The following is an 11,991-nucleotide window of genomic DNA, read 5'->3' as shown; positions in this document are numbered from 1 at the left end:
TATTAAGTGTATTGGAGGGGGTCCTTTCAGATGACTGTCCTGGGCCCGGGCAGGGCCCAGCCAAAGCTGTCAGCAGGTGAGGTCACAGAAACGACAGCAAGAGCAGGACACCCTTCCAGCTAGAGAGGAGCTGTGTATCAGTAGGACACACAGGATGGGCATCATTGCATTGGGGAACTGAGACGTAGAGCAGAAAATCACCAAGAGATATTGCTAGAAATCAGTGTGTGATTCTTACTAGCCGAGCCAGAAATGAAAGGTAAACACACACACACACACACATACACACACACACACATGTAGACATGGCCGTAGTTACATTTGAGGCTAGCGAGGTCCGGACCTCGCCTATCGTGAGAGGTTTTATTATTATTATTATTATTTTAACAGCAAATATGACCAACTGAAACACACAAAAACATCTATAAACCTTTGTGAAGCGTCCTGTGCAAACTGTGGTTAACCTCCATGTGCTATGTGTGCTAGTTTTGCCTTTGTGTTCTGTTTTTGCAGTAAACAAGTTTAATTAATATCGCAAGTGGTGCGACTCGAGGGAGAGAACGCAACTCAGCCGACATCGCAAGTGTATGGTCGCGTTCGTGACAGCGCATTGCGCAACGCAAAATTACCAAGCTTTCTGGTTAGAAAATGCATTGAAATGGCAAAGTGTGCGTGTGCAGCCTGCGCAGTAATGTGCCGTCACAAACGCGCCCATTAAGCACGCGCTTGGTGAGATCTCCCCATTGAGAGTAAATAGAATCTCCCCTATCAGAAAGCCCGCGCTTGGTAAGATCTCCGCCAACAGAAAAGCTAACCGTTGTTTACCTAAAGCTCATGCGTAACAAGTAGGCTATGGTGCTATTTGAGCCAATTGTGTCATTATTTTAAGAAGGCCGGCTGCTGCATCAGCTGCTGCATAAAGGTAAAAGCATAGGATATCCGTGAAAGGTAATTGATTGTAAATTGGAAAGCATGTGATAAACGCTGATAGAGGAGGTCACCGGAGCATCTTCAGGTGTGGATATGTTCCTGTTAATTTGGACAAGTGCCAAGACTATCGACGTTGCCACGTCTTCGTCAGACTCAATCGCAGTAAAATATCCACACCTGAAGAGGCTCCCGTGACTACTGTGTCTGCATAGCTGTGACGCACCAGATGGCCCAGGAGCGCGGAGGATAGGCTACTTTTCTTTCTCGTTGATAGACTTCTGTCTTCTGCGCTTGTGAAGAACTATAACAACTAAATAAAAACAAAACGTTTGATGCGACTCTAGGAAGAAAAATGTTTACTCCAAAATAGGTGGTTTGCACTACAGAGATAGCTATCCCTGTACCTTTGGAGGAAAACAGCTGAAGTGTAATTTCATTGGGAGAAAAAATATGAATGGCTGAGGATGTAGCTTATTGTGCATCTTCTGGGTCAAACTTTAGTTTCCTTACAAAGGGCTTTACTGACTGGGAGAATGCTGTTTATGATAAAAGAGGCATGATACCAAAGCATAGCCATTCAAAGGGAATAGGCTGAGTTGGCTGAAAACTACAACATATTTATTATTATACATGACTACATATTTACTATTTCACATTAGGCCTATACATTCATAGAGGAGGGCCCTATATATAGGCCTGTGTAGCCTATATTTATTTATTTTATGAATTAATTTTTTATTTATATTTTTTATTAATAATAAAATTTCGGCGCGCGCATTATGGACCTCGCCTACTTCACATGGCTGGCTACGGCCATGTGTACAGTATACATCAAATTTGCTTAATAGCCTACAGCCAGATATTTAATCAGAGCCCTCTTGTGGAATACTAGACACCTGCACTTTTAGTGATCTATCTCTATCTATTAAAAAAAACGGCCTTAGGCTACTGTTAACAAATAGTATTAATATACTACTATCAAAATTAGATTTATCTTTCATGTAGGCAAACAGGAAGTGGTCAACTGCAGTCGTAGGAAGCGCCTTATAATTGTTAGAGGTCTGCCCGGAACAAATAAAAAAGGCAAAAATGCATCTCTCCTCAGTATTTGACAACAAGTGTGGTTTGTTTGTCATAGAATTAATGCGACGCCTTATTAGTCTATAGACTGTAGGCTAATGTGTAGGATCAGACGTTATATATTTTTTGCAACTTGCAGAATCGGGTCCTCATTAAGTGTATTGGAGGGGGTCCGGTCAGGGCCCAGCCAAAGCTGTCAATAACAACACATTCTATCTACCTCATTGAGTGGAATAAGTGGTGTAACATATCATGTGCTAGTGTAGTACTTTCACCACGACCTAACTTCTACTTTTACTCAAATCATCACTGCAGATCGGGGGGAAAAGAAAAATGTTGCGAGTATCCAAACTAGGCAAACTGACCTGAGAAGAGAACCTAAAAGCCTGACTAATACCATAGGCCTACAACATCTCCTGATGCAGGTGATTTCGATAGTAGTTAGTACATCCAGTTTATGACTGTTCAGTAAATGACAGTGAAAGGAACTTACTATGTGGAAGAATGTTTTCTTTGTTAAGCTTGGATGTCCTAAGTTGTTGTAAGTTACTCAAGATGTCTACTATCATGCGATACAGATGGCATGTCTATATTTTTCTACTTTTCTTTTCACATTATTCCTTTTATCATGTGCAGGTTTCTATTTTCTTTACTATTGGTATCCTTGTTTTTTTTACATTGTTAATTGTTATAAGGAGTTATTCACTTTTCATGTGTGTTCTGAAGAAGCCAAATAAGAATGATGTAAACTTCCATCACATAAGGTACTCAAGTCTTACTAAAGACTCTTCAATGTTGTAGTATACAGTATATCACGAAAGTGAATACACCCCCTCACAGTTTTGCAGAGTTTTGAGTATATCTTTTCACAGGAAAGCATTACAGAAATTTCACTTTGACACAATGATTAGTGACCTTTTAACAACATATTTAACCGCTTAAATTTCTTGTTCACTCAGAAAAAAACAAAATACAGCCATTAATGTTTGAACATGTACTCACAAAAGTGAGTACACCCCAGATTAAAATCCGGTAGAGAAGGGGCCGTGTTGGCTCGAATCGACTCGAAATGAAAAGGGATGACAAGGGAGGTCATCAGTGTGCGTTTCAACCTTTCTTTGCATTGAACTTTTACATTTTGAGTCTGCATCTGGCTTAAATAGATTGGTGTGAGTTTTGAATGCAATCCTATGGAGAATATCATGATCTGCTTCAGTAGTCACAGTGCATGTTGACATGTATGTTTCTTTTAGGTGTATTTCAGATTGCCAATGTTGAAAGCATTCATGCATCCCCAAACCATGTCAGTCCCACTACCATGCTTGGCTTATGAGAGGATACACCTTTTTGTAAAACTCACTTGTTTACCACCACACATGCTTGACACCATCTAAAGCAAATTTGTTTATCTTGGTCTCAAGAGAGATGAACAGACCAAGGATATGGATCACTGGAACCATGTCGTGTGGTCTGAAGAGACCAAGATAAACAAATTTGCTTTAGATGGTGTCAAGCATGTGTGGTGGTAAACAAGTGAGTTTTACAAAAAAGGTGTATCCTCTCATAAGCCAAGCATGGTAGTGGGACTGACATGGTTTGGGGATGCATGAATGCTGTCAACATTGGTTATCTGAAATACACCTAAAAGAAACATGCATGTCAACATGCACTGTGACTACTGAAGCAGATCATGATATTCTCCATAGGATTGCATTCAAATCTCACACCAATCTATTTAAGGCAGATGCAGACTCAAAATTTAAAAGTTCAATGCAAAGAAAGGTTGAAACGCACACTGATGACCTCCCTTGTCATCCCTTTTCATTTCGTTTCATTTCGAGACGATTCGAGCCAACATAGCCCCTTCTATACCGGATTTTAATCTGGGGTGTACTCACTTTTGTGAGTACATGTTCAAACATTAATGGCTGTATTTTGTTTTGTTCTGAGTGAACAAGAAATTTAAGCGGTTAAATATGTTGTTAAAAGGTCACTAATCATTGTGTCAAAGTTACATTTCTGTAATGCTTTCCTATGAAAAGATATACTCAAAACTCTGCAAAACTGTGAGGGGTGTATTCACTTTCGTGATATACTGTACTACAAATACGATATTGTAATTCTGTAATAAAGAGTTTTTCTTCAGTGAACTGCACATTATTCCACAGGTATAATAGGTATCAGCCATGTGATATGACACAACACACTACTGACATAGGCCTACAGAAAAGCAGAATCTGTATTTCCTGCATCAGCGAGAGCAGGCTGCATATGACAGCAACAGCAGCAGCAGAACCAGAATAGTGTTTTGGTACAGTTAAGTACATTACACCACTTAAAACAAAGTATCTTATCAAAATGACGTTGGAAAGGATGTCAAGTTCGTGTTCAGTTTTGTCTCCAAGGGGAAATGAGGTTTGTAGCAGGAGGTATTGAAGAACATTCAGGACAGACAACAAATAGGCTTATAAAAACAACATAAAGACGGGAACGTGGGGACAACACAGCGCAAGGACATAAGACTGGGACCAATACACAGAATTAAAAATTAAAAAACAAATATGGAAGAAGAGGATAAAAGAATGTGATAAAATGGCAGATCAAGAGATTAAAATACCAGTCCACTGTGCAAAAAGCAAGGCTGTCAAGCATTAATTGTGCAAGTTCAAAATATTTGTAGCTGTGCAAAGAAAGGAGCATTAACGTTTAGTCCCTTGGATTGGACCTCTAAACCTTCTGCCTGATGGCAAAAGTTTAAACTCCCCATACAGAGGGTGATCCACCCAGTCTAAAATTGCATGCGCTTTCCTTTGGATGTGGTGATAAATCGGTTAGCTGAGAGGAGTCGGCTCCTCCATGACCTTCCCAGCCACTGTGACGAGTCGACCCATCTTCTTGCGTCCAGGAAGTTTAGGTTATCAAACCACACAACAAATAGCAATAGACAGGGCCAAATAAATAAAAAGATTTATAAAACAAAGACATAATTTTTCTGCATAGCTTACAGTAAAAGTGATCAATTTTCTTTAAAAAAAAATACAGACGCTGCTGGACCTTTTTCTATGGCCTCTGTGTTAGGCTGAAAACACAAGTCATCATCAAGGACAGTCCCCAGGTAGCCTATTTGTAGGTCTCCACCTGTTCAATTTCCAAATATCAGGTAGACAAGCTGATGGTTGTGCTGATTTTAGCTAGAATTATTAATTGCAATTGTGGCTATGACATGTCATTGGTGCTCTTTTAGACTAGTCAAATTGAATGTAGAATGTAGGCTATTTCCAATGTATCCAGACCAGCTGTTAATGTTAATATGGCTTGCCGTAATGTTACCAACCTCAGGCGCTCTTTGGTCCCCACATCCTCTTCGTCACAAGCTCTCCACGCCCATTGCATGCCAGGGACTTCACATCAAACTTGTAACCGAAAAGTTGAATACGTTCATGTCCAAGCGTAATGGGGAGAAGAAACCACCCTCATCGCAATAAGACTCTCTACATTCTTCGCGGTTTACCTGGCACAGGCAAGACCGAAAAAGCACGGTGAGCTATGTTTCTGACTCTGGAATTTGCAGTAGCCTAAGTGACTTTTTTACATCGCCAATTTCTAAACACCCATCTGTACCAGTAGGCCTACGGTTTCGATTTCCTCTGTTGACACATTAGCTTTTATTTCAGTCATATTTTGCAACAAGAGAGAGTAGCCTAGAGTATGCCTTGTGCGACATGTGAATAGCCTTTCTTACCACATTACTTATAGTGTTAATATATCTTTAGTTTTGTGGGCATCTGTGGGTTGCTTCCAAACATCATCTCACTGTATTTATATAGTGACAATAAATCACTCTAGCCTACTCTCTGTAGGGTACTAGGCTTGTTAGAATATTTTTTCAAACGTGTCTATACTTCTCTGTTGGCGAAACGGGGTTAAACCATCCTCGTCGCTGTCATAGCTTACACGGCTACTGTATGTTCATTTATCAAACAGGGACATTCAGAGGAGGTATGGTGGGGTGATCATCAGCGCAGATGACTACCATCGCAATAGAAATGGAGAATTACATATCAGACCTGAGAACCTTAATGATGGACACATACGGGCGCGAGAGCAGGGTAAGTAGACCTACTCACAATCGTGCGGTATTCCAGAAGACAGCGCAATGGCCGATTTCAACCGTATCTCACTGATTTCGTGAAGTATTAACGAAAACAATAACTTGTGCATTGCCCGTTTTTCGTGGTTGGGCAACGAAACGCTGCCTATTCATTTGAATTGCCCACTGCTGCTATGGTTATCCAAGCGTCTGCAGGGGCGGGGAGGGGGTGCTGACAGAACACTGCTGATACACTCGGGACTCACTAATTCGACGCCCTTTCGGTCATGGCCGTAGCTACATTAGAGGTCAGGTAGGTCTTGACCTTGCTCATTTCGTCCGAGGTTTTATTTTATTTTATTTCGGGACGCCAATATCTATCGTGATTCAGCTGTATTTCCCCCCATTTGTGAGTATTTTGCAGCTGCTACTGTGGCACTTCAGGCACTATTTGCACTACAGAGTGCTATCCCCACCACACATTTGGAAGAAAACAGCGTGTGACGTCATTTTGGGTCACGTGACGGTGCGAGTGAGGTCGTGAGTGAGGTCGCGAGTGAAGTACGAAGGAGGCTAGCGCCAGTCACGCCAAGTATGAATCCGCCTTAACCCTACTAAACCCTAACCCTATCCTTAACCCTAACCTTAACCCTAAACCTAACCCTAAATTGCTTGTTTGAAATGTTTGATTACCATGTGACGGTATCAAAAGGGCGTCCACGAAAAACGGGCAATAACGTGAATGCACCACGAAAATTAAAGTTATTTTTTTCGTGAATACTTCACGAAATGAAAGAGATAGGCCTACGGTTGGAAGTGTGGCCATGCAGGATCATTGTTGAGCTGGGATGCCCTCACCATTGGCGAGAAGTTGCTGCCAGTGGCCTCTTACATTGAAATTAAGAAATGGGTTTCAACCTTTTACATAGAGATCTGAAGTTACTCACAAATGGAGTATTCATTAAAACTTAGAAATCTTCCTACACGAATAGGTGGATTGCATTACATTACACTTTTAACCAAAGTGACTTAGAGTTATTTAAGTACAGGGTATTGGTTACAGTGGTTCTCAAACTTTTCCCATCATTCCCCCCTTCGGAGGGTCTGGATGCTTCCGAGCACCCCCGCCAAGCAACAGCAGTAGGCTACTCGCGCAGACTGATTTTACGATCGCTGTGTTGTGCAGAATCACTTTGAGAAACACTGGGTTACAGTCCCTGGATCAGTGTGGGGTTGGGATTTGAACCCGCAACCCTATGATCTAAAGCAGGGGTGGGGAACCTTTTTCATCCGAGGGTCGTAAAAGTCCTCCAAGGGCCGCACTATAACACAAACCAGGATTTGCCTCTGCACTTTAGGCCTATATTGAAGGCAGCCACCTTTAAAACGGACCCCACCTTCTCTAGGTCCCCTTAATATAACTTAATTGTATTGCAAATCTAAGTCTAAGATTCTTTTATAAAATATGTCATATTTCATGTGAAGCTGCATAACATTACTGTTGGTGATGCGTGCACATCCAGTAAAAACAGGTGCTGGATCAAACAAACGTGCGTAAAAGAAGAAAGAAAAATCTGCACACTGTTGCTGCTCACCGATGTATTGAACACGTTTTGACCTCAGGCGGTCTTCGTCAGGTGGATCTACAGTATACACTTGACGAAGACCGCCTGAGGTGGAAACGTTGTGTTCAATAAATCAGTGAGCAGCAACAGTGTGTGGATTTTCTTTCTTCTTTTAAGCTGCATAACATTAAAATGATAGCGGGGACCGGATAAAACGGCCTCAAGGGCCACAAACGGCCCTCGAGACATAGGTTGCTCACCCCTGATCTAAAGCCAATCAATTACTAAGGCCCCCATTTTGATTGACCAGTATTAAACATATTTGGCTGGAATTCTTACCATACTTTGGTCAGACCAGTAAATAAATGGTCATCATGAACATATCAGATTTTTCAATAGGCAACATATTATTAACTAGAATGGGCACTCGGTAGAGCGCAAACCTTCGCCTACGCCACTTATTTTTTTCTGGCCATCTTCAGAGTGTGGGGCATAACATTCTCCAATTTTTGGTGTTAGTTTCATTTAAATCGGACCGGAATATCGTAATATTACATTTTTGGCCCAGTCTTTACCTCTTATTCAATTCAGCATGCACACGTTGTTCTGGCATATAGTGCTTGGCAAAGAAAAATGTTTTTGACCTTTTCGTGACCTTGACCTTGACCTTTGACCCAATCACTCCCAAAAAGTAATCGATTGTTCCTTGGGTCATGACCAATCATCCCACTAAATTTCATAAAATCGTCTCAATTTACGTTTTTGATCGTTTCGTGACCTTAACCTTTGACCTTTGACCCAATCACTCCCAAAAAGTAATCGATTGTTCCTTGGGTCATGACCAATCATCCCACTAAATTTCATAAAAATCGGCTCAATTTACGTTTTTGACCTTTTCGTGACCTTGACCTTTGACCTTTGACCCAATCACTCCCAAAAAGTAATCGATTGTTGTAATCTTTGGGTCATGACCAATCATCCTACTAAATTTCATAAAAATCGGCTCAGTCCTGTCTGAGTTATACGAAGTACAAACAAACATTTTGACCTTTGACCTTTGACCTTTGACCCGATCACTCCCAAAAACTAATCAATTGTTCCTTGGGTCATGACCAATCATCCCACTAAATTTCATAAAAATCGGCTCAGTTCTGACTGAGTTATACGAAGTACAAACAAACAAACATATTCACAAATAAATAAATAAATAAATACACGGCGGGCAAAACATAACCTTCTGGCGAAGGTAATTAAAAGACTCTGTCTGATGAGGGTCTAGCACCAAAAGTTTGCAAGTCCAGTAAAGCTTTGCGCAAAAAAGACTTGAAGTGTTCGGATTGCCTCCTTTTTTGTTCAGAAAATAAATGACTAAAATGACACATCGCTACTCTTTTTTAAGCTCTGCATGCTATGGATGAGGGGCTGGATCCAGTCATCATCGACAACACCAACATGTCATGGCAGGAGATGTTCCCCTATGTACTGATGGTATGGTCTGACGGTTAATGTTTGACATTGTATTGTTTTTACATGAAAGTTGTTTGGAAGTCATGGGTAAGCGGTTAGGGCATCAGACAAAGGTTGCCGGTTCGACTCCCAACCCACCAGGTTGGTGGAGGGGAGTAATTAACCAGTGCTCTCCCCCATCCTCCTCCATGACTGAGATACCCTGAGCATGGTACCCTCCCACCGCACTGCTCCCTTTGGGCGCCATTTTAGGCTACCCCCTTGCACGGGTGAGGCATAAATGCAATTGTGTTGTGTGCGGTGAACACCTGAGTGCTGTGGAGTGCTGTGTCACAATGACAATACAATGGAAGTTGTAGATTCCCTGGTGGGCTTTGTTCTTCTTTTCTTGAAAGTCATTTGTAGCTAGTAGCAGGCTTCACTCCATGTTCATTAATTACTTTGAGGGTGCTGTCCCAAATGATGACCTCAAATATAACAAAAAAGGAGCAAACCTTGCATCAAGTCTCTTTATTTGCACAGACGCGTGCCTTCTTCAGTGTACAACAATGTGTAACAATGTTACAAGAAGGCACAGGCCGAAACGTGCCTGTGCAAATAAAGACACGCGATGCAAGGTGCGCTCCTTGTTTTGTTATATTAAATGCTTTTACATGACAAATGAGCAGCAGTTATATACCGTATGTAGCCTCTTACTGCAGATGGGCCCATGGACGGGCCTATGGATATTGTATGCACAGTGACTTCTGAGTCATTCCTGGACACTTTGTTGGTCACTTTGTGTTGGGCTGCTCTGTGCCGCTCAGCGGCACATGTGATATATCAGAGAACACGTTTTCTTTGTGTAGTTTATAATTTTGTGTGTGGGTGCGTGTGTGCGTGCCCATTTTAGCCTAAGCCCTTTTTGGGAAAAGGTGCCCTCTCCCTATTAAAACCTAAATATCTCAGCCTCTGAAGCACATAAAACATGTAAAAACATAAGTTGCATTTAAAAGCTAGAACCTTCATTTTGCACTAGAATGTATTCAGAATATGTCCACAGTTATTTAATAAAACAGCTGTAATCTCAAGAACTTGAATGCAGCGTATATGTCGGTCCAGGACACAATGGGATGCTCAGGGATGCAAAATGAAGTTCAGCGTCAACTTACAATAAAGTCAATATATTGTAGCCTATCATATCAAAAAGTCTGTATATTGAAATACCTCACATTCATACATTCTATCACACAAGTCAGAAAGCTGTCTCGCAAGGTACCAACCAGAGGACAGTATCAATTTGTTGTGTTCGTCATGGCCTTAGTTCCATTGGCCGGGTTTACAACCCTCTGATTTCTTGTCGACTCCTTTACTTCCTGAACACTGATTGTAAATGTAATTGTGTTTTTTTCAATTTCAGGGTTTTTATCGAGGATACTGGATTAAATTCATACTAAGAATTGATACCTTCAATGTTTCCCTTGATAAAATCGTCAGGTATGCAAGTCCACCTGCACTAATTTAGAGAGTAGGTCAGAGTTTCAAACTGATATTTGATGTTTTTGCAAACGAACGCATGCTATACAACTTCATTTCATTTAAAGGGGTATGCCACTATTTTGGGGCTTAATACAGTTAAAATCGTTGGCCAGGGTTTATAAAGGTGGTAAAGTGTCTTATTTTTCATGTTGAGCGTTGTCTTGCTTTAAGACAAGTTAAAAGAGGAAATATGTCGCTAAGCTAGTGCAAGTCAATTGATCCGTGTAGCATGCCACAATGCTACACGGATACATTGACTTTCACTAGCTTAGCGACATATTCCTTCTTTTAACTTGTCTTAAAGCAAGGCAATGCTTAACATGAAAAATAAGACACTTTACCACCTTCATAAACCCCAGCCAACGATTTTAACTGTAGTAAGCCCCAAAATAGTGGCATACCCCTTTAAGAAATAAATGAATATCACAGTTTTATAACTTTTACTAATCTAAGATCTTACAAATCCCTCAGGAGGTGTCCAAATATTCCACGCGGGAAACTGGAAAGGATGAAGAAGCGGTACCAGTCTGTCAAACATGTCTATCAGATCCTCTGGGATGATGACTGTAATTGGAAGTACAGGTCCAGCATTGACAGCTGGAAGCCTTGATTAGAAGGATGTAGTGTACCTTGCAAGGGCTGTTGCAGAAGTAGAATCAACATTGCAGGAGAAAAATGGTGGGGTGGGGGATTGGGCGTCTTCAAGTAGACAGAAGTGGACAAACTGAGTTGAGAAATTAAAAATCCTGTTGGTCTACTGTATTTTCTTATTTCTGAGGAACACTTTTACTCTCTTAAACTGGAATGTCCTACTCTGGAATCTACTGTATGTTAGAGTAAAGCTGAGAGTTTAAAAATATAGATCTTTTTATTCTTTTATACATTTGTCCTTGTTTCTTTTACATTTCTAATAGTCGAGAGAAGTTATTCACTTCCATGTGTGTTCTGAAGACACACAAAAACAATAATGTGAATTTACGTATGTCCCTTAAGATGTTCAGGTTCACCCACAGGCTTTGATGCCATGAAAATGTTCAGTTACTCCTGCAAAATAACTGGATGCCAAAATTATGTTCTTCTAAAAAAAACTGTATTCTATAACAAATGATTTTTCCACAAAGTTGCAAAGTTGTCGATGCTTAGTTGAATACCAGACCATTAGTTCCAAGGAAGTGTGGAGGTGTTTCAACCTTTTTTTTAAAAATAGTTTGACAATAACTCCTAGTTGTTGAAATTATTACAGTATGAAATGTTGAATATATGAATGTGATAGAGATTGAAACATGGTTAATACTCCTCTCTGATGGTTGATATAAATGTTATATGTCAGCATACAATGCA

General features: G+C 40.7%; 1 protein-coding gene across 1 annotated transcript; it reads left to right on the top strand.

Annotated features, from left to right (window-relative positions):
- The first annotated feature begins 5,475 nt into the window (after window positions 1-5,475).
- Window positions 5,476-11,650, top strand: LOC134452042 (NEDD4-binding protein 2-like 1). Its single transcript, XM_063202423.1, has 5 exons — window positions 5,476-5,549; window positions 5,995-6,119; window positions 9,065-9,153; window positions 10,532-10,608; window positions 11,122-11,650. The coding sequence occupies exons 3-5, from the start codon at window positions 9,076-9,078 to the stop codon at window positions 11,258-11,260; spliced, it is 294 nt and encodes a 97-aa protein (XP_063058493.1). The 5' UTR covers window positions 5,476-5,549; window positions 5,995-6,119; window positions 9,065-9,075; the 3' UTR covers window positions 11,261-11,650.
- The last annotated feature ends 341 nt before the right edge of the window (window positions 11,651-11,991 follow it).

Source organism: Engraulis encrasicolus, chromosome 7 (genome assembly GCF_034702125.1).
Source record: "Engraulis encrasicolus isolate BLACKSEA-1 chromosome 7, IST_EnEncr_1.0, whole genome shotgun sequence".
Classification (NCBI taxonomy): Eukaryota; Metazoa; Chordata; class Actinopteri; order Clupeiformes; family Engraulidae; genus Engraulis; species Engraulis encrasicolus.
The sequence above is the reverse complement of the archived record's forward strand: the minus strand, read 5'-3'. Positions and strand labels throughout refer to the sequence as shown.